Raw genomic sequence first — 26884 nt, 5'->3', positions numbered from 1 at the left:
TCTTAACCGAACCGGTTTCACGAATCAATGATTGACTTAATTGATTGGAGTCAGTTTAATTGGGCCTTTGGGCCGAAATGTTTTTTTTTTACCCAACATCAAATTCGAAGCATAATTTTCAGCTTTTTAAACGAGAATATAAAATCAATTTTCCTTTGCTCTTTTTTTTTTTTTTTTTGACAGTATTTTTTTTCCTTTGCTCTTTTTTGATAGCAGAAAATCGATTTTGTTTTTCATTTTGGGCAATAGGTACAAAAAAAATTAGCTACATATCAAAATATTAATTAATCAAACCCCCCCCCCCCCCCCCCCCCCCCCCCCCCCCTAAAAAACCATAAAGAATGCCCAATGTATTTTAGACCCCATTTACTTCCTCACTATTCCCCCCTACCAAAAACCAAATTCTCTTACCCTTGTTGTGTGCATCTTGAGACACATTAAGGGGGAAAACCTGTACACTAAGGCTACTACCCGAAAATTAGATTAAAGATAAAATACCCAATCGTTTCACCGACTTCCAACACCAAAAAACAACAAAGACAACCTTCGGCTTTACTCTTTCATATTGTCTTCTTCGGGTTTACTCACGGCTGCTCTTGTTGGTTCAGGGACACTCTTTCTCAACATTGATGTTCCATGAAATATCATCACCGAGTAGTCTTTTCTGCATTCTTTCACCTATTAAACCCCCACAAACAGTATGTGTATCAGAGATGGGAATCATTTCCAGAGAGTTTTACGTTTACTGACAAGGGTTTATTTATTGAGATGGATGGATACCTCCTCTTCGGTCATCTTGCTGAAACCAAATTTGTCAGTCCATATGGATTTGGCTTCATCTGCTGCTGGTAGCACGATATGTTTCACGTTTAGGAACCCGAGTAGCCTCTCTATGCAAGCAAACAGGCATTGGAAGTAACCCTACAGCAAAACAAAAAAAAAAAGAGAGAAAGTAACATAAAAATTCTCAAACTCTCAAAAGAAAAGAGCAATTACAAGCATCTTATCTTCATACAAATCAGATTATAAAGCGTTGGATGGTTGGTAAAATCTAACAAAAGAATTCATTCTGCAGTTAATATGTTACACATCGTTCTGCTCTTCATTCAACAGACACAAAAACATGTAAGGTATGGGATTGACAACAAGAACGGGCTTGTTCTTGACCATTCTACAGGGGTAGGCAATTGTAGTAAAGATAATAAAGATTCATGCAAGGTTCCTGATCAAAACTATTTACCTGCCCTTGACAATCTTTGCTGGTAGCAACTAGAGGGAGTTCCGCAAATTCTGACCCAAAAACTCTAAAGACTCCCACTGAAACAATCACTTCACTGCAAAAGCAAACAAAAAAGACAACATAAAAAAAGATGAAACAAGCATCACAGAAATTAAATTAGAGTGGAAAGAAGAAGAAACATACTCCACAGCCAGCATGGTGCAGTACATGCCACTAAAATCTTGGCCCTTTGTTTGCCTTCTGTTCCATACACAAATTTGTTCATCAGCTAGGTTTCATGAGAACAAAATATAATCCACTTGAGAAGATAAAAACTTTGCTTACCCGTACACCATGGCTGGTATGAGATCTCCTCTGGTTCCAGATTCACTGATAGGATCAAATCGCTCCTATAACATACCATGGTTACAAGGCACAAACAAACTAAACCCTTCATAAAGAATACAAGGGACAAACAGCAGAAAGGACAGAAGAGTTTGAAATGTGGTCTTCACTTACATGAAGGATGGAAACTGCCTTTGCGAGCAATACTTTTGTATCATCCGAAGAGGTCAACTTCCCACTAAGGACCCTCCATCTTATGTCTGGAACGGTGTTGTCATCTGAACATCCTTCTTCATTAAGTTTTTCCTTCTTCTTTATAAAATTCAGAATGTTGTTACTAAGCTTCTCTTCACCGCGAACTATCAGATTGCCCAATGTAGTGTTGATATTTTCGCACCCGAGGGAACAAAACCATTTTTCTTCAGGTAGTTCCTGTTAAGACATAAACAAGAATGTGAGAGATAGACACTAAGTTTTCACCTGAGAGAAAGAAAGATCGAAAGAGGTAAAGCACCTTGAGATCAGCAATGTTATGTTCTTTCAAACAGCCAACATGGAATTCCTTTTCACACTGAGAAGAAAACAAATACCGAAAATGGTGAATGCCAGTTTCAGATTTAAGAGACACGGGTCCCTACACAGAAATGACCAACAAGATACCTGATCACAGATAATCACAGTGCGAGAATTAAAGCCCAACCTGCAAAAACTATGACCTCTGCAACAGCAACGAAAATTAAGTAAAGGTCAAGCTCAGAAGGAAACGGTATCGATTAGGAGAGAAGCAGCCAATGTATTCATTTAGTTAGAAATACATAACTACGAGCCATATGAATTAGAAACATGAAGAAAAGAAATAGGATAATATATTAGCCAAATAAGACCTCATCAAACTACAACTTGCAATTTTTTGTAAGGGAAATTAGGTAAGACATTAAATGAGACACAAACCACCAAGATACTGAAATAAGAGAAAAGCATGATATTCACCTGCACAACACGCATACACTTGGGAGCTCGCTCTCAAAGGAGCTGACTATTCGAATGCATCTTTTGGTTATCTCAGCAATTGCATCAACTCCCTGAACTCTCCCAGCTGCAATGGCATTGAGATTGCTATCCACGAACTTCTCTCTTTCAACCATATTCACACAATATTTGCAGGACCACCTCTCACTCGGAAGGCTTGGGAGAGAAGCACATACTAGATAAACCAAACCAGACAGATTAGAAGTTGACGCTCCAAAAACTTTTTAAAAGGAGCAATAGAAGAATTCCAACAAAGAAACATAGAGAAAATGGCAGATATCAAACCTGTATGATATGATCTTGGACAGGTATCACAACATAAGAGCTCGCCTCCATCTCTACAGATACTGCAAAGGTCATCATTTTCACGGATGGAAAACCTCTGGTCCATGGATAGTGCTACTGATAGTTCATGAAGAGAGACCCCATTGGTTGTATAAATGTGCTGAAACCTGATCATCAACAGAAGATGAATTAATTGAAACAACAGTTTCTCTGTGAATCATACAATTAATGATCTTATGGATCCACGACTTATACATTAATTATACAAGTTCTGTATGTTTACTTTTTTTTAAGCATGGGGTAAAGGTGTTTATGCTTTTTGTCTATACAACAATACATGGCAGAGAAAATAAGAAAGGTTCTGTTATCGGGCTACGGGTTTCCAAGGAGAATGTAAGTAGCTTCATTATAATCCTTGATCTCTTGTATTTCAGCAAATTATTATACTAAGTTTAATTATATCAGAATTGGAGATTAAAAAGAAGTAGTAGAACAGGTACAGACCAATTACTATTACAGCATAAATATGGAAATAGTTGTAAGGAACTTACGGCTTCCGACGACTTGCACAGCCAGCATGGGCCTCAAACAATGAAGGACTGACCTGGTCACATAAACATAATAAAGGCTGCTTCAGAGCCCTATATACTTTAATTCCAGGAAAGCTAATTTGATGTTAGAAAGAACTTACCACTTTGTTGCAACAAGAGCAATGTATCCCAAATCCCTTTTTATAGCCGACAAGCAATTTCTGCACAATGATCGAAATGGTTAAAGAAGAATTAACTTACAAAAACGGGCTGGAAAAAGGCCGATTTCCATGCAGATCTAACCTTTCCAGCAAGGAAATAACCCACTTCAGTACCATCTGGCAGTATATCATCCTCAAAAACAAGTTTGTGCAGCCGCACATCCCTTTCAAAATGACAAAAGATAGACTGAGAACTAATATAAGTATGACAGACGGAAAGGAAGGCGAAAATCTAGCACTAGACCATAGATGCATTGGAAAAGTGTTGTCGCACTTATAACAACACTACTCACTTTCTGGTTAGTCTCCCTTGGCTGTTGCTTTTGATTGAGCTGGATTTTGACTCGCTCAGAATAGTTTCTGGAACCACACCTGGCTCGGGTGACCTGTGGAACTCCAAGATAAATTTAGCTTAGCCAATAACCCCAATGTACAAGTACAACTAAAGAGTATATGGCACAGCTCCAATATTACATTCTATTTAATCATTTTCCAGAATGATAAATGGCAAATTGTGAGCTAATTATAATATAAAAGGCAGCAAAAACACAAAATGCAACAAAATAAAATTAGGAAGCACAACCATCAAACAGTTGGCACCATCCACATAACAATAATACTCACTTTCTGGTTAGTTTTTCTCACCTGTTACTTTGGCGAGGACTGGATTTTGACCCACTAAGGATAGTTTTTGGAGCCACACTTGGCCTAGACGAACTGTTAAAATTGGGAACAGATTTAGAATCAATCGATTAGAGAAAGGTTAACATATTTATCGGTGTATTAGATATATCCAAAAATAAAGTTATGCATGTTACTACTTATAGAATTCTACATAAACAACCATATAATAGAGGATATACAGCTCGTAATCCACATTACTTATTTAGAAAATCATTATTCCTGAGTTTTACGTTTTACTTTCCACCCAGTCTGAAAAAGTAACTGAAAAGGATAATTGTATGCCCATCTAACTGCAAAGAAAAGGTTGTTGCGATAAATAAAGACAGATAAGCCATACCCGTTAAGAGCACCCTCTGCTTTAGAAGGACTGCTATGGTGTTCTGGCTCCTTAGCCTCCAAACACGATTTGCACAAAACTAATGAGTTTGTATCACAAGGCTCAACCATTGGACCTGCAATCATTTAGATGTAACCAGTATATTCTTTATAAAGAGAAAAAAAAAACAAGTGAAAGCAGTCTGTATAATGTTTGCACAAACCAATAAACCAATCAGTAACCTTGGCAATTCAAACACAGGCTAGATTTCCTTAAAGTTGGTCCAACTACCACACGAAGTTTTTCTTCTAGTATAGCCAAGGGAGTTTGCTTGCATGCATTCATGACATCACGAACTGTGGATCCCGACTCCAGTAAGATATATTCAGGTGGGCGCTTGTTTGTGCTAGAAGCATGCACCTCAAACATGCCAGGGCTCAAAACCTGTGAAGTAAAATTTTAGAAAGTTAAATCAACCTGCTTGCATTTGATAGGGCCAACTACAAGACCTTTAAGAAGAGTAAATATCACTAACTTGAATTCCTTTGCAGGCACTACAAAAGCACAAAATGCCTGATCCTTTTATTACTCCTTTAAGCCCTCTAGTCCCTGCCTCTTTCAACTACGATAAGAAGGTAACATACACATCAGCTATATAAAATCTGTTTTTTACATGAATAGAAGCAAAAAAAAAAAGACATCATATACCTTAGCTGCTTGAAGATAGTACACAGTTAGTCCCTCAAGTATTCCACAATTAAAAATTTCTTTCAGCTTAGATGGAAAATTCCTTAAAAATTTCCTGGGCCTTCCACGCTTGTTGTGAGAGGTTGTAACTGAAGGACTTTGAAAATCATCTATTTCGACATCATTGGCATTGACATCTACCTCGCCCAAGTCTGCTGGTATAGTAGTATTCCCCAAATTAGGATTGTCTGAATCACCTTCTTGTTTGACTAATGACCTCGTAAACCTCCTCAAAGGCTTATCTACCTCATCATTCACTGCCTTGTTAACAAGAAGTTGAGAACGACCACTCATCTGGGATGATCCACTTGGAAGCCCGAGGCATATCTCCACATTATTTTTTTGCTCACGAAGCTCCTCCACCTTCTTATATGCCACTAGGGTAGAAACATCAACACAATCATCTCCTCCACTATCTCTAACATCCTTTCCTGGATTGACATGATGGTCGTCATCAGCAGTAGCTTCAGGTTTAATACCCTCAACCTTCAACATGGAGCGGGTCAACCTTTTGCACGGTTTACCATAGATCAAACCTCCTCTTTCCGACTTAACCTGGCAAGATCTAGAAGCCATTTTTGCTAAGATACTAAAATCCGCAGGACATGCCACAACTAATTCTCTATCAACAACAGTATCTCCCCCAATCACACCCAAGCTTTCCTTCTCAGCCTCTATAACTTTCAGGGAACCCTTCTTCTCAGTCTGCTCCATTATTGAGTGAACATTGTCATTATTCCCAATCTCAATCTCCACATTATCTTCTATCCCCTTATCTTCACTCATCATAGATTCAACCAAAGCAGAGTCACTACACAACACCTTTGCCTCATCAACATCAACAACGTCACTCTTACCTTCATCGTCTTCTATAGCAACAGCAACAGTATCTTCCTCATCTTTAGTAAGACGAATCTTCTTAATCCCACTCGATTTCTTAACCTCCATACTAGTAGATTCAACATTCGAGTTTCGGCTCCCACGAGTCCGACCGAGTGACTCACCTCCACAGATCTCAGACTGAGATTTCAATACAAACTGCAATTCCCTTTTACACCCTGTACGAACCACGAATTCGCCAGTGGCTGTACCTTTCGCCATCGATTTCGTTAAACCAAAGATCACAATCAAAAAGAAAAAAAAAAAAAAAAAACTGTGAAATCCTTTCAATGTCGAATCTCCTCGAGAAAACCTAGAAACCGCATCGACGTAGCGATGGATTCATAGATGGCGAAAGAAAGAAGAAAAAAAAACTACGATTACAAGGTTCAAAATTCTAGGGTTTCGCTTATCCTAAACGAAGAAGAAGAAGAAGATGAGATTAGGGTTATCACCAGAGGAGAAAAGCTGTTTTGTTTTTTGATTTTCTGGCAAAAGAGAAATAAAACAAGAGAAGAGAGTAGTAGAACAAGACTTTAAAATGTTATATTTTTTTTTTTTTTTTCGAATTTTAATCTGATGATTTATATCAGTAAGTGGGATAATACAATACAGTATCATAGTTTCGAGTTATTTCCGAGATTGCATTACTGGTTTTGTTGTTGTTATGATTCGATCCCATACAAGTTATATATTGTTGTAGATTGCACCCCTTTTTTTTTCTTGCCATCGAGAATTGAGTTGATTGTCTCGTCTCTTGTTTTTCGACGGGGAAGAAAAACAGAAGAAGAAAGGGATAAACAAAAATGTCTTGTCATAAACTTGGGATGTGTTTGTGTGTTTTGTCTTTTAACTTTGGATGCATAGCTTTTCTAGAGAAGAAAATAAAGTAAAAACATAAGAGTATATAATTTTAATGGTTGGGTTCTGATTTTCACTGCCTAGCTTTTGAGATAGATTTGAAGTTGTCTCTCCTCTCTTGTGTTGACGACGGGGGAGGAAAGAAGAAAAAGGATTGGGATGTTTTTTTGTCTTGTCTTTAATTTTTGATGCGTAGCTTATGTAGAAAAGATAAACTAAAATTTTGAAATTAATTTTTGATAGTTGGGTTCTGATCTTCACTGCGTAGCTTAATTTTGAGATAGATTAATGGAGCCAATTTAATGTAGTTCTCTTCGTAATTGTACTTTTCTCTTCTCTCCGATCTCTTTGATGAGTCTACTTTGTGGATAGCTACGTTTCGTAATTCTAGGGTAGAGAGTATTTCAACGATTTCATCACATATTGTTTTCGGTATTTGATAATAAATACTTGCCTCCTCCTTCTCCAACTTTCTCGATACTCAAAATCTTTTGCAGTCCTCGTCTTTTCGTTTCGCGTATTCGTAGATGTTTGATGTTTTAAATTCTTTGTGCTAGTAATTGTTGCTGATCTTTGTTTGTTTTGTTTGTAAAAGAAGAAAAGAGACGCACAAAACAAAAAAGAGACGACAACACGTTCCCAAAGGCCAAAGCCAAACACCCGTTAAAGTACGTTTTGGTGAGTTTTTACTAACCATCTCACAAGGTCTTATATAACTTTATATCTTGACCTGACTACAAGAAATCAAGAAAGAAAAAATCCCTAAGGACTCTATACAACCGAATTAAGAAGATAATAAATTCTCTCCTACTGTCAAAAAATTTCTAGATGTAAGTCATTTGCTACTTAGAGCATGGGCATTGGTTGTCCTATGTTTTTGGTCCCCCAATTATAATAGTATTATTTTGAAAGGTTTTTATTTTTAGTATAAGCATTGGTGTCTATTTGTATTTGGTCCCCCGAATAAAATAATAATATTTTTAAAGTTTAAATATTAATTATTTAAAGTTGAAAAACAAAAAACATACAATTAAGACATTAAAAATAGAAAACATCAAAAGAAAAATAAACATTTTATTCAAGTCATAGAAATTTGAAAATTAATCTTCATTATCTGGAAGATGTCCAAAGTTACTCCAAATATGCTCAATCAAATCATGTTTTAGTTGGTCATGGGTTTGTTTATCCCGAAGTCTTGTTTGACGAGTAATCGTAGTGCTGATATTTGAACCCACACCGGCAGCACCAACGGTATATGTTGATCCACATGTTCTCCGTGTTGAAATTCAGAAACAATGTTTCTGTAACTGTATGTATGTCGTTCATCTTCGACAATCATATTATGGAGTATTATGCATGATCTTATAACATTTGCCATTTTGTATTTATCCCATAAGCGAGACGGATTTTTAATAACGGTGAATTTAGCTTGCAAGAATCCAAAGGCACGCTCAACATCTTTCCGCACAGCTTCTTGTTTTTTAGAAAAGAGAGAATTTTTCATACCTTGTGGAAGTCGGATAGATTGAATAAAAGTGACCCAATTTGGATAAATACCATCAGTGAGATAGTACGCCAAATTGTACTCCTTTCCGTTGACAACGTAGTTGACTTCGGGAGCTTTACCGGTTATTATGTCATCAAAAACAATAGATCGATCAAGAATATTAAGATCGTTCATAGTACCTGGAGCTCAAAAAAAGGCATGCCATATCCAGAGGTCATACGAAGCTACCGCTTCCAACACAATTGTAGGTTTTCTGGTTGATCGTGAATACATGCCTTTCCAAGCCGTGGGACAATTCTTCCACCCCCAATGCATACAGTCAATGCTACCAATCATCCCCGGAAATCCACGCTGTTCATTCTGATAAAGTAGTCTTTCTAGGTCATGCGGTGTAGGACGTCTTAGGTATTCATCTCCAAACACTTGGATGATGCCAGCGGTAAACTCGTGCAAACATTTCCGAGCTGTCGAAGCACCAATTTGTACATACTCGTCAACACTGTCAGACGAACTACCATATGCCAATTGACGAATTGCTACAGTACATTTTTGTATAGGTGAAAGACCAGCCCGTCCGGTTGCATCCTGGGTTTGGCGGAAATATTCGATTTTGGTAGAGAGACCTTGCACAATTCGCATGAACAATGGCTTGTGCATGCGAAACCGTCGCCGGAATAAATATTCTGGAAATGTTGGAGTGTCACTAAAATAATCATTCCAAAGATTATTGTGACCTTCTTCCCGGTTTCGCTCGATAAAAATCCTTTCCAAGCCGCCGGACAAGCTTCGGGAGACAGAGAAGATCGCTTTCGGCTTGAAATCGGCACTGGTTTGATGAGAGACACGGAAGATTGGCCTCGGTAATTCGTCGAGACAAATCGGGAGAGAAGATCGGACCGGCCTCGGGAGACACAGAAGATCGGCTTCGGTAATTCGTCAAGAACTTCCGGTGAGAAGAACGGATCGGCTTTGGGAAATCGTCGAGGATCGGTTTCGGTTTATCGTCGCTGTCGAGACAGAAGAAAGAAGTCGAGAACTTTTTCTCGCGAAATTATTTTGTTTTAACCCTAGACAAATTCTACCACCAATCACAATAAACCACGTGTCCAAATCGACGGACGAAAAACGTCCCAAAATAAGAATCGTTTCTTCGATATTGTGCCTTTTTTATTTATTTAAAAACACAAAAAACCGAGGGACGGCCCAAGCGTACGCCGTTGCACATGGTGTTATAGCTTGCTCCTTTTATACACCTCAAAGACTACGCTATTATGTCAGGTCACTCCAAACCTAGGTGAATCGAACATCATCAATGCCAGCATAACAAAGAACCCGTACACCACCAAATAACGACATAGCGCTTGTGTTGACCAGAGATGACTGTTGTCAAACTTAGAATTTTTTGTGGGCCTGTTTTCTGAATACACGACCCAAGAACTTCAATTATGGTTCATCAGGAAATTGGATCGACACTTCACAGTCCACAATATACAAAAATATTATCAAAGATTTGTGTCTTTTCATATTGTCGGAATAGACTATGTGCCATATCCTTGCAGTTCGATATTATAAGCATATACATGTTGAGATTTAATATATTATTTATGAGAATTGCCAATCTCTTTAATGTTTAAACCTCAAATAACATTTTGATATATTATTAAGTATTTTTCTTTTATTTATACTTTATACCAATAACCATAATCTATATTGTATAATGTACTAGATAAATTTTTTAGAAAGTTCATACCATAGCATTATATTTTGTGTCCAATAATGACTTTAATTTTTTTATCTTTATAGATTTTATAGATAAGAAATCAACATCTATATCAGGAATAAGCGACTTACTGTTCATAAATCTCTGGTCACCAAATTGAAATCAAAATTTTCTCTTTTAATCCTAAAACAAAGATTTTAGAATCATGATTTTGTGCTATATGCGACACCGGAATTCAACGCCAAAAAAAAAACAAGAAATCGTACAATCATGATTTTTGTATAAAAACTGTTGAATCACGATTTGGTACAAACTGCAAAATTCATAATTTGACGGAAAGAAAAAAAAACAAATCACACACAACCATGATAATTGTATCGCAAACATGATCTGGAGTTAAAATAAAGTGATCAGTTTTTGACGCCAAAACCGGCTGGTTCTTGATAAAAGCAACCTAAATAAAGTTCTTCAAATTTAATTAGAACCAAACCGAAACACCCAGTTTCCAATCCAATTTGGGTTCAACTTAACCGGCTAATAATCCCCGTTTCCGGAAGAATTTCAAACTCTAAAAAAAAGTTAGTATAACTATAACACCCCTCTATTTTCTCATAATTACATCTATTACCCATACACTTTATTACCTTTTCACTATCTTCCTCACTTTTTTTTTTTTTTTTTTTGTCGTCTTCTTCCTCACATTTCAAACGTCAGATTTGCAGATTCTTTATTTCCTCTTTACCTTCTCCATTTCTTCCTCACTTTTTTTTTTTTTTTTTTGTCGTCTTCTTCCTCACATTTCAAACGTCAGATTTGCAGATTCTTTATTTCCTCTTTACCTTCTCCATTTCTTCATTAGGGTTTCGCATCAAATCAGAGAGAGAGGGTGAGAGAGATGGGTCAGATCCAATACTCTGAGAAATACTTCGATGACACTTTCGAGTACAGGTAACGCTCTTCAATTTTTGTTTCTTCCTCCAATTTATTACTCTCAATTCTCTGAAAGCGTGATCGAATCGGTATTACAGGCACGTCGTTCTTCCTCCTGAGTTCGCTAAGCTTCTTCCTAAGAATCGTCTTCTCTCCGAAGTAAGTTTTTTTTTTTTTACTCGCATTGCTCTGTGTGATTTCTATGATTCTTCTATTCCTCGGATCAGATCATCGAAGCCTATCAAAATGTGCCTGAACCTTACGAAATTAAAGTATGGGAAATCTAATAGTGATTAGGATTTGAAACCTTTGCTTTTAAATCCAAATTGTATCTGTTACAAAATTACAATTAGATTGTTCTCTATCTATCCAGAGATTTGAACATTTTTGGTTAAATGGTATTATAGTCTCTTTGGAGGTTTCTGTGTTTATGTTGTTGTTGTTCGTTAAAAGATGATCAAATTGAGATTATAGGCTTGTTTGTTTGTTTTTTGAGATTTTGTTTAAGGGTTTATAGTTGTTTAGTGATGATGATATTGAAGACATTGTGTTGTGCAATCTCTCCGTTCTTGTATTCTGGATATAGTGTTGAATTTTGTGATGGTAAATGCTGGGATTGGGATGTTTGTAGAACGAGTGGCGTGCAATAGGAGTGCAGCAAAGCCGTGGATGGGTGCATTACGCGATTCATAGGCCTGAGCCGCATATAATGCTTTTCAGGAGGCCACTTAACTACCAGCAGCAGCAGCAGGAGATTCAAGCTCAAAACGTGCTTGTTAAGTGAATCCGTTGTCACCTGCCTTCGTTTACAGTAAGGAGATTATGCAATGTATTCTACCTACAGATTCTCGGTTTATGTTTCTTGTAAACATGGTTTGAACCTATTGTGATCCTGCTGGATTTTATATATGGTTGCGAAATATGTGTGTTGATGGAACAAGTCCTATGTTGTTATCTCTATGTATGTCATCTTCTGCTTCTGCTCTTTTCATTTACATCCTCTCTACTAGTAAATGACCACTAGATAGGCATGGGACAATGTCTTATACACATTTCTGATTTACATATATCCTAGAAGGCTCATATAAAGTATATTTGCAAACAGACAACTTTTTCATGTCAATTTTTTTCGCTTCTTATTAGTTGTCGCAGCTTCCTCTTCCATTCACCATTCAAGTTAAGTATGTGAAGCTTGGTTACCATTACCTTATCTCACGCGGCATGTACCTCTTGTCCTTGGAGAAGAATCTTCAATACAATATTATCTCTGTTATTGTCATCTCAATGCTCTTACAAGCCACGACGACCGACATACAATCAAACATGTTGCTTGGTCATTGTTGTTGATTGTGTGAACGTTCAGTGTTGAATGATGCTACATATATCATATATGTTCTCATATAGATGAAATAGACTATTCTCGCTGAGTTAAGTTGTTCGTCATGCATATTCAATTCTTAAATGTGGAGTTCTTCATGGTGATTCTAGAGTTAACCATATGCTTGCAAGCTTTTTAGATCTTTCGAGCTGCCCATCGCATCAATCTTCAAGTAAAGCCAAATACAATTTGTTTGACAAAAATAAAATAAAAACTAATCCGATCTATACTAAATTTGGTTTTATTTAGGTTATGGATTTAGGAAACACAAAAATGAAAACACGAAAAAGAAACCCTTAAGTAACTAAAATCTAGATTGAACATCCTTTGCTTCCAAGTGATATGATGACTTAAGACTATATTACTGGAGTAGAGTGATCAAATCAACAGAAGATATTGATAAGATTCATTATCTTGCCCTACAAAAGTAAGATAGAGTGTTCAAACACATGGGGAAAAAAAAGAAAAGTGCATGTTCCAATAAAAGACAAATCAGAGTTATATGAATAATCGATCCCTCAGTTGATGTTCTTATTCACTTGACGCTTATGTTTGCTCTTTGATGTGATAAGACTCAAAAAGACCACACCAAACAAAGACAGCTCAATGTCTCCTTAAAGCCTTAAACCTAACACATGCATCTTTGTTTTGATGAGGTAAACATATATACTTTCTTGTTTCTTTGTTTTGTGTTTCTTTAGTGATTGTATTGTGCTCATTAATCTTTTTATAACCTTATCAAAATATCAAGTTTTTGATATCTCTCACATTTACGTGCATTTAAACAGTAGTTCTTTGCGTATTAATATGATGAATTAAGATCACCGAGTGGTGTAGGTAAACTAGTTGAACGTCCGATAGTTATTAAATTAGTCGTCCACATAAATAAAAAAAATCATATGTTAAAATATAACATCTTATAAGAGAGAAATCACGTTTTGTTAACACTGAAATGGCATATAAATTTTTTTCCCACGATATATACTTATGTCACATCGTTACCATTTAAAAAAAAAATTGTCTAAGAAATTTCACTCTCACCTAATTAATTGTATTTAAATAAGCGAATTATCCTTCCTCCAAATTAGTTGGAACTAATTATTAATTTTTAACTTTTAACATTGAATGCATGTATATTTGTAAGTTAATGAAATTTAGGTAATTCATTCACCTCCATTAGGGCCCTCCAATATATGTGGTTGAGTGGTGCTGCGATGATTAACACTCATCTTAAAAATGACTTTAAAAAAGGCTTTCATATAAAATATAAAGCCTTCATGATTATGAATCTATCATCTAACGTTGAAACAAAAAACTATGAACATGGACGGCGATAAGGTGATAAAAATGATTATTCCAAAATGGCAAAATTGTAGGCTTTTAACAAAGGAAAAAAACACTAAATAAACAAACTTTGCAAAACATACCCACAAAAGTACCCCATTAACTAAAACTTTGTAAAATCTAGTGGTCTCTCAATTTAATCTTTCTTGAATTTGGGGTCAAGTTCAGCTCACTGTTCATTGTATTTGTGGTGGTCATTTAAAAAATGTAATCAGGAAATGAGATAATATTTGAAAACTCAACGATATTTTTTAGATTTATAGCAAGATTTATTCTATAGTTTAGATACTAATCTTACGGGACCTTTTCCATATTACTATGAGAATTAAATTTTATGAAAATGAAGTGTTACGAATTCAGTCAAGATCTAATTTTTCTTAAGAATTTTTTAAATAGAGTTAACATACACACTATTATTTCATTCCAATACCTCTACAAATGCTATATAGTATCTACTAATAGATTTCAATAAAATGCTTTTGAAAAAGGTATTTTGGAGTCTTATTTTGAATGAAAAAATGCTCTTTAAACAAATTTTGAAGGGATGGGCCCATGATTTAGCCAATGTGCCTAATGATATCTAAGGTTCTATTAACATTGGCCATATTAGCAAATGGTCGGGCTATGAAGCAACATTTAACCTTTATGAACAGAAGAATATGATTGAGTCTCTCTATTGAACCAATGTGGTTCATGGAAATATAAGTAATTAATCCCCTTAATTAGACTATTAGACTATGATTGAAGCCACTAACAAATTTCGGCGGCAGATAAAAAAAGTCATTCAAACTAATTAATAGATTTTTCGTAAACTTTCCGGGGAATTGGAACCAAGCTTTATTAGTTATAACTTTCTTTTTTATTTTCATAAAAAAAAAAAAAATTGGTTATAAAAAATGATATGCGATTAGTTTATGTATGGTTAGTGGTCTTCCCTTTTCCATTTGTAATCATTGTTTTGAATCTTTCATTCTATATGGTCACGCCGCCATATCCCATCTTCTCACTTTGTTCTTTTTCTTTTCTTTTATTAGATAATTTATATAAACTCATTTCAATATATATGTATAGAACTTTCGATTTTTTCAGAGCGAGATGCATGCATTGTATCTTCTTTCGTTTTTTTTTAAGAAAAGAATAATTGGTGATTTTGTTGAACTTGTAGATGCATGTCATTAGTTTCATCCACGTTTCGATATCTCCCAAACGTTCTGTAGAAAGTTACCAACTTTTATAAGGTATGAGAAGTTCGGATTTATGAAAACTAAACATTAATCTTAGACTATACTCAATATATAGCTTTGATGTCAATCTCTTAAGTCCTCATCGGTCTTTATTGATTATTTACATGCATTCATTTGTTTGATCGAAGTCACAAGTTTGATTTTTTTTTTTCTCATGAAGTTTTCTCTTCTTTTCTCAACCTAATTAATAAAAATTCCGTTACATATATAGGCAATATATATATATATATATCATTAAATTTGTGATAGATTTGTGACAATATAAAAACATAATAATATTTAATTTTGTAAAAGAATTTCAGTGGTTGGATGTGATCGTGAAATCTCAGTCACGAACTTTGTAATAAATTGTGGTCCATAAGCTTTTGAAATTTGATTACATTATCTATATCACTAATTATATACATTTTGCCTTGTAGTAGTATATTATGAGAGAATTAATAACACCAAAGTACAATTAACTTTTTGATAGCAATTAAAATATTCTTAACTAAATATTTTGAATTAGAACAATTTATTGACGGGTGATCTACGTCAAAATAATATTTAGTATCATATTTTTTTTTAGTATCATATTTATGTCTCCGAAAATGCAATGAAAAAGTCTCATGGTGTTTATACAAGTCAATATTTCTTTCAAGTTTTTTTTTTTTTAAATAGCGAATAAAAATGAAACATACCCAAAACAATTAAACTTCGACACATGGGATTTACAAAAAGGATATTATTGTAGGTCTGCATAGTGCATATATATTTTCACATCGTGGCACTCGATTCTAAGAATAAGAACATACTGGAAAACTGCTCGATTCATGAATTACATAGTATAAAGACCAATTAAATGGATAGTACATAACATAAAACAAACAGAACATATATGGTGAGAACAAAACAAAGAAAATGGACACAACAGACTAGTAGTGGATAATAAGTGAATCGAAAGTTGAAATGATCATCATCCCATTCTTAGATTCCCGCATCCAAGTTCCGATTCACATGTAAAGACTATTTAGAAAAGGAAAGACTATTAGGAAAGGGGAAAAAAAGGGACAACCCAAACAGATTAAACCAAAGTTGAAACGCTTTTTTTTTTTTTTTTGGCAAACACCAAAGTTGAAACGCTAAATAACCACAAACGCATGGAAACTTAACCAGTCAAGCCCCTAATACCATTAAAGGAACACAAATACAAACCGTTTTTAATGATTAGAAGAAGTAAGGTTATACTAGACCCACTTTTTACTGCAATTATGATATTCATTTATTATTAACTAAGACAAGAAACTCTAATCCTACAAAATCCCCAAACTTCACATCACAAACTTAGATGTTGCTTTAAAAAAAAAATTATGCAGTGAATTTTTTTTCTTTCTTTTTTTATGTATTCAAATATAACTTAACATTGAGAGTTCAAAGAATATTATTATTATCCGACCTTATTTTACATGTTTTGTTCCTAAGGTACAAAATCGATTTTTTTTTTTTGTTTATAGATTTATTTCTTTCTTTATTTTTCTTTTTATAAAAAAAATAATAATAGAGACCGAAGGTGAATCCAAAAAGAAAAAACCAAACTTTGGGAAGCAGGGAAGTAGGCTACGTGTCAAGCTGATATTAGCCGGTAGTCAATTGACGTTCGTGTTACGGTAAGATCCCATTTTTTTGATTTTTTTTTTTTTAATTCCCACAAGAAGAAGCAGAGAGGTCCACATGTACTACTACTACTCTCACATCTCTCTCTTCTTCTTCTTTCTTCTCGTCTCTCTCTCGTCTATCGGTCTTCGTCTTCTGGTTAATTTCTCTTTCTCGGAGGTGACCGTTTCTTCACTCCTAAAAAATAATCGGAAGATTATATTGTTTTCACTGGTACGTCGATTTCGTCCCCGTCTCTCTCATTGTGTTAGGTTTTTGATTTTGATTAATTTGCGGATTTTTAGGGATTTCTCTGTTTTTTTTTTTTAATCTTTTGGCTTTTTTTTTTGTCACGATTTCATCATCCCGTCCGTCTCTCTCTCTGTGGAGTTCTGATTTTGGCTCTCTCTCTTTTTTGGGGTTTTTTTTTTTAATTTCGATCGGATTTTTTTTTTTTTTTTTTTTTGGGGATCTTTGGGATCCGATTTCGAGGTTTGTCTTAAATTTGAGAATGAGAATGTGAGATTTAGGGTTTTTAATTTTTATATTATTTGGGCGTTAATTGCATTACCTGTTTGGGATGTTATCGATAAATTTGATTCTTTTTTTTTTGTTGCGCAATCGAGTCGGTGACCTGTTGAAATCGAGATCATCTATTTGATTCATGTTAATGGTTGAATTTTTTGGTATTTCCAGGTGTTTGCTTGGACGTGAGATTTAATCTCAAGGAGGCAAAGCGAAAGAGAGAGAGAGAGGGAGAATCTTATATTTTTGTTGGATAATGTTCTTGGACGATGATATGCATATGGTTCCAGTGCAACGCGGCTTTAAGGGTCGTGGTCAGATGAAATATCTGAGGTATTGAATTACTGATGAGCACCTGGAGAAGCAACCTTTGTGTATAATTTTGTAGATAATTAGCCTTTTTTTTTTTTTTTTTTTTGTTGTTGCTAATACAGTTAAAAAAGGGGTTGTTTGTTAACGATTGATTGATCTAATGGCTATTGCTGGCCTGCAAAACATTTTGGCGATTGATTCATCTTTCCCACGGGACTCTGAGGTTCGGGGTTCTAGACAGAGGGAAAATGATGGAAGGTCAAGCGTCCGGGCATCCTCACTTCTACAGATGTGGAGAGAACTTGAGGATGATCACGTGATGGGTCATGCTCGTGACAGAGATGCTGACAGGAGGACTGCTTCTTCCAGGGGAAATGGTTGTGACAGTAATATTAGTAGTGCACATGATATTGTTAGAGATAGTGTAAATCTGGGTGAGACTGAACTTGGTGGATGGTCCCCTACCCCGAGTCATGTCGACTCACATAACTCGAGTGAGGATCTCGGCCCTTTTCAGAGCGAGCACTTTTCTGATCTCGGGATGGTTGAAAGGGAAAGAGTTAGACAAATTTTCCGTGAGTGGATGAGCTCTGGGACTGGTCAACATACTTCCTCTGATTCCCATACAACCAACAGCACAAGATCAGAATGGCTTGGTGAAACTGAACAGGAAAGGGTGAGGATCATAAGGGAGATGGTTCAGATGAATAGCCAGCAGAGACCTGTTCTTGGTGATCTCAGGGAAGAACAACCTATTGAAGTTGTTAACCAGATCGAAAGAGTACTTGATGGTAGAGTTGTTAATGCGAACTGCATCCAAAATGAAAATGCTAGAAGAGGTATACGCAAGTTATGTGGTAGGCAAGTGTGGGTCGATATGTTAAAAATGGCTGAGAGGGAAAGGCAAACAGAGCTGCAGGGTTTGACGCAGCATCATGCTGTATCAAACTTTGCTCACCGCAACCGCATTCAGGTTTGTTCATTTGACTTCTTTATTGTTACTGTCTCTCAGACATTAAATATGTACATATTGTCCAAATTCACTATGTCAGATTCACATACAGTCAACTCAATTACCAATTTCTTTTAATTACATACAGGCCCCAGCCTTTCCTAAGATTTTACATTCGTGTATCTGTAATAAATGTAGACTCTATAATTAGCACTAGTTCTAGATGCAACTTTGTGCCTTTGTCTCAGACAAACGATGACTGAAAGCTGTGTAGTCACATTGTTTGTCTAATATGATTAATAAAATTCATAGTCAGATGGAGGATGGAGTCATGCTTGATGGAGTTTATATGATGACTTTTCGTTCTTCCTATATATACGTTCCTTTCCCGTTTTCTTCATTTTATACCTACTAAGTACTCTTAAAGGGATTCTAACTTGAAATTTGAGTCATAGGAGTTGATGGATATGCTGAGCATCATAGTTACTTCTTTATATTTTTATGTTATCTTTTTGTTTATCACATTACAAGTCAGCTTAACTGGCACATTGGTTATTTGAAGTCTGGTGTTGAGATTTGAATCTATGTCTCAAATCTATCTCTTGGGTTTTGGTAGACATAGCTTGAAATCATGATCTTTAATTGCTTTTGCAGGCATTGCTAAGGGGGAGATTCTTACGAAATGGTGACAACGATGATAAAGAGAAGCCAACATCATCTGCAGCTACTGAGTTGGGTTTTCTAAGAGAAAGGCACACTGTATCTGAGCTGAGGTAGCTAAATCATCTGTATTAATATGTTCGTTCATATCTTTGTGTATTTGTGGAAGCTTTCCTTTCTTTTTTTTTTTCCCCCTTTAGTAGGTCTATATATATGTGGGTCAATATCCAATGCAGACCTTATGCTTTCAAACCTTTATGATTTTTATGGATTAACAGATCTAATAAATTTTGGAGTTCTTCCGTTCTTTGTTGGCTTGTCCATCCTGAAGTTAAATGCCAGTCCCATTTTGTATGAGTCTTTATCTGTATACTGTCTGTTTCATCTTATAAGTGCAGCTTGGCCCAGAAATCGAGACTTCTATTGCTTTAGAGCGATTAAGAACGTAATTCCTTACTGTGTATTTTTCCATCCCAGGGAGGAATTTATATCCAGACTTGACCGGTCTGTCTCTGGTCAAGCGAGCAGCAGTCACTCGGATACCTCATCATATGCTGAAAATGATGATAATAGAGGTGAACAAAACGATCTAAATTGTCTAGATATCATCAATGATGCAGGCGGTCTCTCAGATAAAAATGGCAGAGAGGCTGAAAACCAATGTTCAGTGGATGAGATAACTAATTCCAGACGCTGTAATAACCGGAGCACAAGTTTGGAAGAAAGGACTGCACATGTAGAAGATTGGCAACGATCAGAAATTGATGATTTTTCTCTAAGAAGAAATGATGCTGAAGTGGACCTGAATAGCCATCAAAGGGAGGATGCTACTGGGTGTTCATCCTCTTCAATTCATGGAGACGAGGACAGACATGGCTGTCAGTTTCGAGAAACTATGGATATACCTTATGAACAGTCTCTGCAAAGTTCCGAAGAAATTGCCACCATGAGACTGATAAACAGGACAACAAATTTCCAGGAAAATCTGGTTGAAAGCATTAATCTAACTGTCCCTCTAGAGGAACAAACCGAGGAGGAGATTATTGGAAACGAAGAATCCGATTGGCAACTTATCAATGGTGAAACCAGTGCATGGAGAGATGGCGCTGAAGAGGAGGCAGATACAGATGTTCCTGAGAGTTTTCCAAATCAGTTATCCCAGATATCATCCGTGGACGAAGACAGAGAAGCCCACGCCCGCACAGAACTTACAGAGATGCAGCCTGATGATGCTGATCTCCAAAGCACAATACAAGACTGGTGGGAAGAACATTCTGATCAGGACACAGTTTCAATTGGAAGGGCTGCCTCATTCTTTCCTCCGGATGATAACGAGAACATGGAACTCAGCGAACTCTCTAGCAGGTAATGCTTTAGTAAATTTCTGCCATAATGGCCACACTTTTCAACCTCATTTTATATATCTGATGCTCGCTGTTGGCACTACAGGAGACGTGTCTCAAATCTTCTGCAAAGCGGGTTTAGGGAAAATCTTGACCAGTTGATACAGTCCTACATGGACAGACGTAGCCGAAATCCGGTGGAGTGGGAAGAACACGAGACTTATTCTGACCATACATTAGTAGGTGAAGATATAGAACAGCAGGATGATGCTCAGAGTGGTGGTCAAGAACTTGATGCTGTTGAATCTCCTCCTTTGTCTGTACCCTCCCCAGTGATCCCTATTCAGCCACGGTGGGAGCATGATCGATCCATTTCCAACTGGCCGGCACATGATTTGCATGAGGGCATTGGAATGGTAAGACATTGTCTCAAAGTGGATCCTAAGGGTGAAGGATACAAAAACAATTGTCTTTTTTTTTTTTTTTTGAAGTTAAAGGAACTCATTGGTTGACATATTATGTGCTGTTGCTATTATTTGTTAACTTTAATCAACAATGTCTATGAAGGATTGGGATTCGATCAACGATTTGAGGGTTGACATGGGTAGAATACAGCAAAGGATGGATAACTTGCAGAGAATGCTGGAGGCTTGCATGGAAATGCAACTTGAGTTGCAAAGGTCCATAAGACAAGAAGTCTCTGCTGCGATGCACCGCGCTGCTGACCAATCAGGTTTTCTATCAGTCTCAAGTCACTTTATGAATTTACATATGAAGATTTACAATTAGGTTTTCTTTGAAATACTATTTTTCTTATGGAAACACCTTAATTGATTCACAGGTCCATCTAAGGAGACTGAGAGCTACGAGTCAAAATGGGAATATGTAAGGAAAGGGATCTGCTGTGTATGCTGTGAGAGCAATATCGATTCTTTATTGTATAGGTATGTATGAATCAGTACCAGCGTTTGTTGTAGACATGTTCCCCAATTTATGATATCTAATCATTCTCTTTCTTGTATAGGTATGTATGAATCAGTACCAGCGTTTGTTGTAGACATGTTCCCCAATTTATGATATCTAATCATTCTCTTTCTATTTTCATTGTTTTGTTCGAAAACAACAGATGTGGACATATGAACACTTGCGAGAAGTGTGCGAAGAAGCTAGTGGAAGCTGGGGGGAAATGTCCCTTGTGTCAAGCTCCTGTGATTGAGGTAGTTCGTGCCTACTCTATTCTCTGAACTCCTTTTACTCTCAGGCCTGATCTTTGGCTCCAAGCCCTGATCTCTGAACTCCTTCGATTCTGGGTTTCACTGCTCCAAGCCCTGCTTTGATGTTTTAGCGTAGAAATTACTCTGATTCACTCGGTTTTTTAATTATCCGTGGTGTAAGGAAGACGAATACATTAAATTTTTTTTATACACATGAAATATCAAAAGATTCAATAGAAATTGACGACAGTGTATCTGTGACTACTACTCTTTTTTTAGCATATCTGAAAAAAGAGATCTAATATCTGTGACTACTATACTAGAAAACCAAATCAACTTACGCGTGTCAGAGACTCAACGACCGTTCAAATTCAGGCCTCTGCCCCAAACTCGACCAGCTACTACATCTCCTCAGACAAGGACCAACACCCGTACACGTGTCGTGTTCTTCTGTCGTTGATCTGCGGCTGTTCCCTTCCGAGCTAGGCGACGGTGCTTGCATCTCCAAGTCCTTATCCGAGAACAGCTGGCTGCTCCGGCAGAAAGGGCATGTTACATGTGTGCTCAGCCACGTGTCAATGCATTCCACGTGGAACAAGTGACCGCAGTGTGGTATCACTTTAACCGTTTCACCTTGTTCGAACTCGCTCAAACAGATAACGCAATCTTGAATCCTCTGCTTTGATACTTTCGTGTAAGGGTACACCGGCAGAGATCTAACGGCCTGAGGATGTCCCAATCTTGCTGATTACCGTAAGAAAACCGAGAGATATAACAAGAAAATTGAATTTACCTGAGAATCAAGTCCTCTTCGGGACGTAAACGGCTGAGAAGGGACGAAGGAGGTGAAAGAGCGACCTGGCGACATCGTGGAGGCTCCTCTTCTAGGTATGGAAGAAATCTCAGCCGTTGAAACATCGTCGACGAAGTGGCGGAGGTAGACCGAGAAGAAACCCATGAAGAAGAGAGCTATCAAGAGGATAAAGATGGTGAGAGTCATGGTGGAGTCTAATGCCGAAAGTGGCTGTGGTGGTGGTGGTGACATCAATGGTGATGATGTGGCGTTCTGGACTGTTGTTATGAGTTCTTGGTTTCCACCACAAGCTTGGTATAGTTGGAGAAGCTTGCGGATGTGCTTGCTCTCCATTACTACTACTGAAGTCTCGAGACAAAATGAGCTTTTACTATACTTGACAATGAATGTATATTATACTTCTAAGTCTTCTAGATATAACTATATCTTAGTGTTTTAATACAAATATTCAACAATTATAATATAAATTGCTATAGAAAACATTAATAAAACAGGAGATATGATTAATTAAATAGATTATATTATCAGCTACAGGAAGTTATTAGTTTCATCTTCGCCTACTAAACTGATAAATAACAAGGGTAAACTAGGCGTTATTAGTTGGTCCTGGTATACTTATAATTACGTTTATAATGATAACATAAGGCCTAGCTAGGTGTAATCTTGATTTGTGTTTGTGTGGATTCTAGAGGATGACCAGAAATAAGAGTGGTCGTTGAAAGGTATATATACACCTTTCCCTTGGATATAGTCGTTGAGGGAGGTGTTTCCGTGGTCGGAGTGACTGCTACTGGGGAAATTATTTTGTCCACGAACTATACATCTAAACGTTTCTTTCTATTCTACTTCAATCCCGAAAGAAAAACTCTTGAAAGAGTCAGAGTTCAAGGCTTTGAAGCGTTTGAGAATCCTACTAGATAGAGTTCACACCTTTGTAGACTATGCTAAAGATCATAAGTTTGTAAACAGACTCTAGCTAGCTAGCTAGTTTGCTTCTAAATGGAGTTTTTTCATCTACATGTTCTAATGTAAGCTCGATCGTTTTGTTTCCCAAGTTTTTTCTTGATGTCCTTATTTTTTTACATTAACTGAAAGCAAAACAATGTTCTGTTTTCTTTTATTCAAACTAATGCCCACAATAAATGCATTTTCATAGAAAATTCACAACTCTCCATATTATAGTTTTTTTTTTTTTTTGGGGACAAATTCTCTCCATATTATAGTTTAAAACGTACTTTTCTAAATCAAAACAATGTTCTGTTTTTTTTTTTTTTTTTCTTTTTTTTTTGTCACCCAACTGTTTTCTTTTCTACAAACTAAAGTTAACTAACCAATCTGTTGAATTCAGTCGTTAGTTTCACGTTTTTGTTGTTTGCTTCCGTGGTTTAGTCTTTGAATTTGTTAATTTTTGCATGCTTACTTCACTTTTTTTTCCTCTTTCTATGCTTAACTTGTTTAGTTCTTGTTCAGCTTTTCTTATTTAAGTTTGTTTTTAGAAGAAAAATTAGAAACAATCACTTTTTTCGTTTGGTTCATAAAGTGTCTTATATATTCTTATAAGTATTGTTTTGTTTCTTGTGGTTCGATCCCAACTGAATATTGCCGTTTTTTTTGTGGTCAGACTTTAAATTTTGAAACGCAAGTAAAAAAAATATTGTTACAGTTATATGTACAAGAACTAATTAATTTGAAACGTAATTTATAAAGTTAAGAACCTAGCTAGTTACTTTAATAAAATGACATGACTGTCAGATTATGTAAATAAGTGAAAAGAAATCACGGTCAATACGACCTGAAAGTAAGAACCATCCTTGACGTAAAATTTTACAACTTAAACCTATTTATGTATATAATAAGTGAAAGTTTCCTTTCTTTTTTAAGTAACTGTACCTTTCGAATACCTAACGCCTACGACAAACTATCTTATATTTAAAAATTATATATATAGCAGCTTAGAATTATTAATGTCGAAAACAAGTAGAGAAACATTTCATGTGTCTATACAAAACATATACACATTCATGTCCCTATTAGCCATTTAGATACACAATTATTGAGCCCTAAAACCCACAAAGTTTCAGTTTTCTAAACTAAAATATTAAGTAGCTAGACGGATATAGAGACAGGTAACTTCAAACCACTAGCTACATCGATTGCTCGAAAATAAAAGTATATAATTAGATCTTCACCGACATTCTTGTAGTCTATAATTCCTAATTTTCATGTTATTCCTTTCTTCCTTCCGCCAAGTCTTTTTGCTCTTGATTTTAGTACAATGTGTTTTAAAGATGAGACTTATATTTCACAAATTAATTAGTATATCAAACATAGTCTATCCCACAATCCTACTCATATAGATATGGTACAAAATTAGCTAGAAATGTATCTAATGATGAATAATTAGGGAAAAATAGGATTTTCTTCTAGACAAATTGTTGTTACCATGTGAGAGGATTGTGAGGAGTGAGCTGGACATTGTACAAATTGGGAATATATAAATACACCCACCCAATACGCATATATTATGCTAATTTGGGTGGACCGACCATTAAATGGGAGTTTTAAAATATATATATAAGTTAAAGAAAAGTTTTTTTTTAAATATTTTATTTTCTTATATTTCTTGAAAAAGATTGATTAAATTAGGAGGCAAAAGGTGCTCTATGAGGAATGCCTTTTCGTCGCCTAGAATTAGAGGTATGAGTTGGAGGATGCGTGCCTTTGTGCGTTTCTTGTTGTCTTTCTTTACGCAATCTTTCTTCTTCCTCTTCCTTATTCTTCCTCATTCCTTCAACCTGACATTTTTATCATGATGATCACATCATACATTTCCCTTTTGCAATTGTAACGTATATACATTTTCTTAAGATATACATTATAAGAGACAAACAACATGTATTATGCGAACAAAGATGATTCAATGTATTTATCATACATATAACTAAACCGTGTATCCTAAAACTGATATCTCATTTTCAATTGGACAAATAAATTTGAAGACATTAATTACTAGTAATGATGAAAATATGCATAAACCAATGTTGTTGGTCTAGTTGTAAAGTACTCGATCGTGTTATCATCGATTGAGTACTCCACATTGGCTTATATAGTGAAATGTGCATTCAGAAAAAGTTTAGGTGAACGAACCTTGCAACCCAAGGAACAGAAGCGAAAGGGATCAAGAAGGGTTCTGCAACATGTTTCACATAAGTAGGACATGGTTTTTGGGTTGGAGGAGGCGGCGCCATGAGAGGAGTTCTTAGGCTGAGGTCTCTCGTTTAAGAAGAGAACCCTCGCGCTGTTGATGACATAAGTTTGCACTCCTCTTATGTCCATTGCATTCTCTATCTCGGATACTCTCACCACATCATGATACGACGATCTTCTTATCTGTCTCCGTGCCAAAGATCGATAAAGAATTGGGTTGAGTGAAAAGTGATGTAAGTATGCAATGTGTGTTGAGAAGATGGTGGACCTGAAGGACGGGGTGGTCAATGTGGAAGGAGGAGCGGCAGTAGAAGCAAAACGCAGCGTTTTGACAGGAGAGGCAGAACATGTTGCACTCATTCCGCGGCATCTCGCGGTGTTGAGGACAAATGCTGAAGAAGTGTGTTATTAAGAGACGTTCCAGCCATTTTGGCTCCTCCATTAATCTCTGTTCTGTTTTATCAATATATATGCAAAAAGAGAAGATCGAGACAAAATCTCATGAACAATGTAATAAATAACGAAGAACACATGCTCTTGCCATTGGCATTACCTTTATGAAGATGATCAGTAGAGAGAGGGAAGGAGGGAGAGAGAAAGGGTATTAGATGATTTGATTTTAGGGAAACGAGATGTTAAGGATAAGAGAGCAAAGGAGATATACATTTTATTTTATTGTTTGTAAATGAAGATTTTATGTTTTTTTCTTCTTATTTATAGGGATTGTTAGATATCTTTTCATCTCTTAGTTATTTAATATTTATTGTTAGTTATTGGGGAGAGGAAGAAAAGGATATGTATGATTAGATATGATGTTTGGTTAAGGTTGATTCCAAACCATTTGATTGGGCCATTGGGTAATGAGTCCGATACTCCGATGACAAGAGTGTGTAGTTTTCATTTCAAAAGACAGATCAAATTTTGTTCCAACTTTAGACTTTTACAATTACAACCAAATTATTTTGGTCAAGCATGATGAAAAATAT

At 36.1% G+C, this 26884-nt stretch overlaps 5 protein-coding genes and 1 pseudogene across 10 annotated transcripts; 2 read left to right on the top strand and 4 right to left on the bottom strand.

Moving 5' to 3' along the window:
- Positions 1-250: 250 nt before the first annotated feature.
- Positions 251-7120, bottom strand: LOC104752691 (increased DNA methylation 1). Of its 2 annotated transcripts, none has more exons than XM_087491351.1 (19): positions 5338-7120; positions 5165-5251; positions 4872-5073; positions 4651-4765; positions 4275-4346; positions 3923-4015; positions 3712-3793; positions 3570-3629; positions 3430-3482; positions 2879-3045; positions 2555-2768; positions 2225-2282; positions 2079-2135; positions 1739-1996; positions 1565-1629; positions 1424-1480; positions 1241-1334; positions 781-921; positions 251-678 (listed from the first exon to the last, which is right to left on the bottom strand). In XM_087491351.1, the coding sequence occupies exons 1-19, from the start codon at positions 6475-6477 to the stop codon at positions 553-555; spliced, it is 3141 nt and encodes a 1046-aa protein (XP_087347477.1). In that variant the 5' UTR covers positions 6478-7120; the 3' UTR covers positions 251-552. The 2 variants fall into 2 exon arrangements, with proteins under 2 accessions (XP_087347477.1, XP_087347478.1); XM_087491352.1 differs by having other exon boundaries at positions 4853-5073; positions 5338-6764.
- A 1318-nt stretch (positions 7121-8438) lies between these two features.
- On the bottom strand, positions 8439-10325 carry LOC147926070 (uncharacterized; annotated as a pseudogene).
- A 701-nt stretch (positions 10326-11026) lies between these two features.
- On the top strand, positions 11027-12251 carry LOC104752690 (cyclin-dependent kinases regulatory subunit 1). Its single transcript, XM_010474892.2, has 3 exons — positions 11027-11291; positions 11372-11432; positions 11905-12251. Exons 1-3 carry the CDS (start codon positions 11239-11241, stop codon positions 12055-12057), a joined length of 267 nt encoding a protein of 88 aa, XP_010473194.2. The 5' UTR covers positions 11027-11238; the 3' UTR covers positions 12058-12251.
- A 4588-nt stretch (positions 12252-16839) lies between these two features.
- Positions 16840-22117, top strand: LOC104752688 (uncharacterized). Of its 2 annotated transcripts, none has more exons than XM_087491343.1 (9): positions 16840-17105; positions 17568-17729; positions 17831-18681; positions 19315-19433; positions 19798-20685; positions 20770-21079; positions 21231-21396; positions 21505-21607; positions 21790-22117. In XM_087491343.1, the coding sequence occupies exons 3-9, from the start codon at positions 17869-17871 to the stop codon at positions 21905-21907; spliced, it is 2517 nt and encodes an 838-aa protein (XP_087347469.1). In that variant the 5' UTR covers positions 16840-17105; positions 17568-17729; positions 17831-17868; the 3' UTR covers positions 21908-22117. The 2 variants fall into 2 exon arrangements, with proteins under 2 accessions (XP_087347469.1, XP_087347470.1); XM_087491344.1 differs by lacking the exon at positions 16840-17105 and adding an exon at positions 17119-17363.
- LOC147926069 (RING-H2 finger protein ATL57-like) lies at positions 22068-23482 on the bottom strand. The gene is made up of 2 exons (XM_087491345.1): positions 22671-23482; positions 22068-22601 (listed from the first exon to the last, which is right to left on the bottom strand). The coding sequence occupies exons 1-2, from the start codon at positions 23022-23024 to the stop codon at positions 22224-22226; spliced, it is 732 nt and encodes a 243-aa protein (XP_087347471.1). The 5' UTR covers positions 23025-23482; the 3' UTR covers positions 22068-22223.
- A 1567-nt stretch (positions 23483-25049) lies between these two features.
- LOC104752687 (protein RGF1 INDUCIBLE TRANSCRIPTION FACTOR 1-like) lies at positions 25050-26586 on the bottom strand. Of its 4 annotated transcripts, none has more exons than XM_087491349.1 (4): positions 26452-26586; positions 26167-26351; positions 25839-26081; positions 25050-25486 (listed from the first exon to the last, which is right to left on the bottom strand). In XM_087491349.1, exons 2-4 carry the CDS (start codon positions 26338-26340, stop codon positions 25334-25336), a joined length of 570 nt encoding a protein of 189 aa, XP_087347475.1. In that variant the 5' UTR covers positions 26341-26351; positions 26452-26586; the 3' UTR covers positions 25050-25333. The 4 variants fall into 4 exon arrangements, with proteins under 4 accessions (XP_087347475.1, XP_087347476.1, XP_087347472.1 ...); XM_087491350.1 differs by having other exon boundaries at positions 26167-26346; positions 26452-26585; XM_087491346.1 differs by having other exon boundaries at positions 25240-25486; positions 25839-26351.
- Positions 26587-26884: the final 298 nt, after the last annotated feature.

This window comes from Camelina sativa, chromosome 16, assembly GCF_030686135.1.
Source record: "Camelina sativa cultivar CO46 ecotype springtype chromosome 16, ASM3068613v1".
In the NCBI taxonomy this organism is placed as follows: Eukaryota; Viridiplantae; Streptophyta; class Magnoliopsida; order Brassicales; family Brassicaceae; genus Camelina; species Camelina sativa.
This window is presented reverse-complemented; position numbering and strand designations above follow the sequence as displayed.

Excerpts from the sequence above, each read along its gene's own strand:
- LOC104752691 (XM_087491351.1), bottom strand. The coding sequence starts at position 6,477 with ATGGCGAAAGGTACAGCCACTGGCGAATTCGTGGTTCGTACAGGGTGT. Across the intron at positions 4,016-4,274 it reads AGTCCTCGCCAAAGTAACAG|GTCACCCGAGCCAGGTGTGG; the intron begins GTGAGAAAAACT and ends GGAGTTCCACAG. Across the intron at positions 1,997-2,078 it reads ATAACATTGCTGATCTCAAG|GAACTACCTGAAGAAAAATG; the intron begins GTGCTTTACCTC and ends ATGTCTTAACAG.
- LOC104752690 (XM_010474892.2), top strand. The coding sequence starts at position 11,239 with ATGGGTCAGATCCAATACTCTGAGAAATACTTCGATGACACTTTCGAG. Across the intron at positions 11,292-11,371 it reads GATGACACTTTCGAGTACAG|GCACGTCGTTCTTCCTCCTG; the intron begins GTAACGCTCTTC and ends TCGGTATTACAG. Across the intron at positions 11,433-11,904 it reads AGAATCGTCTTCTCTCCGAA|AACGAGTGGCGTGCAATAGG; the intron begins GTAAGTTTTTTT and ends GGATGTTTGTAG.
- LOC104752688 (XM_087491343.1), top strand. The coding sequence starts at position 17,869 with ATGGCTATTGCTGGCCTGCAAAACATTTTGGCGATTGATTCATCTTTC. Across the intron at positions 21,080-21,230 it reads TGCATGAGGGCATTGGAATG|GATTGGGATTCGATCAACGA; the intron begins GTAAGACATTGT and ends ATGTCTATGAAG. Across the intron at positions 21,397-21,504 it reads CCGCGCTGCTGACCAATCAG|GTCCATCTAAGGAGACTGAG; the intron begins GTTTTCTATCAG and ends ATTGATTCACAG.
- LOC147926069 (XM_087491345.1), bottom strand. The coding sequence starts at position 23,024 with ATGGAGAGCAAGCACATCCGCAAGCTTCTCCAACTATACCAAGCTTGT. Across the intron at positions 22,602-22,670 it reads GAAGAGGACTTGATTCTCAG|GCCGTTAGATCTCTGCCGGT; the intron begins GTAAATTCAATT and ends GGACATCCTCAG.
- LOC104752687 (XM_087491346.1), bottom strand. The coding sequence starts at position 26,258 with ATGAGTGCAACATGTTCTGCCTCTCCTGTCAAAACGCTGCGTTTTGCT. Across the intron at positions 25,487-25,838 it reads TCTGTTCCTTGGGTTGCAAG|GTTGAAGGAATGAGGAAGAA; the intron begins GTTCGTTCACCT and ends TAAAAATGTCAG.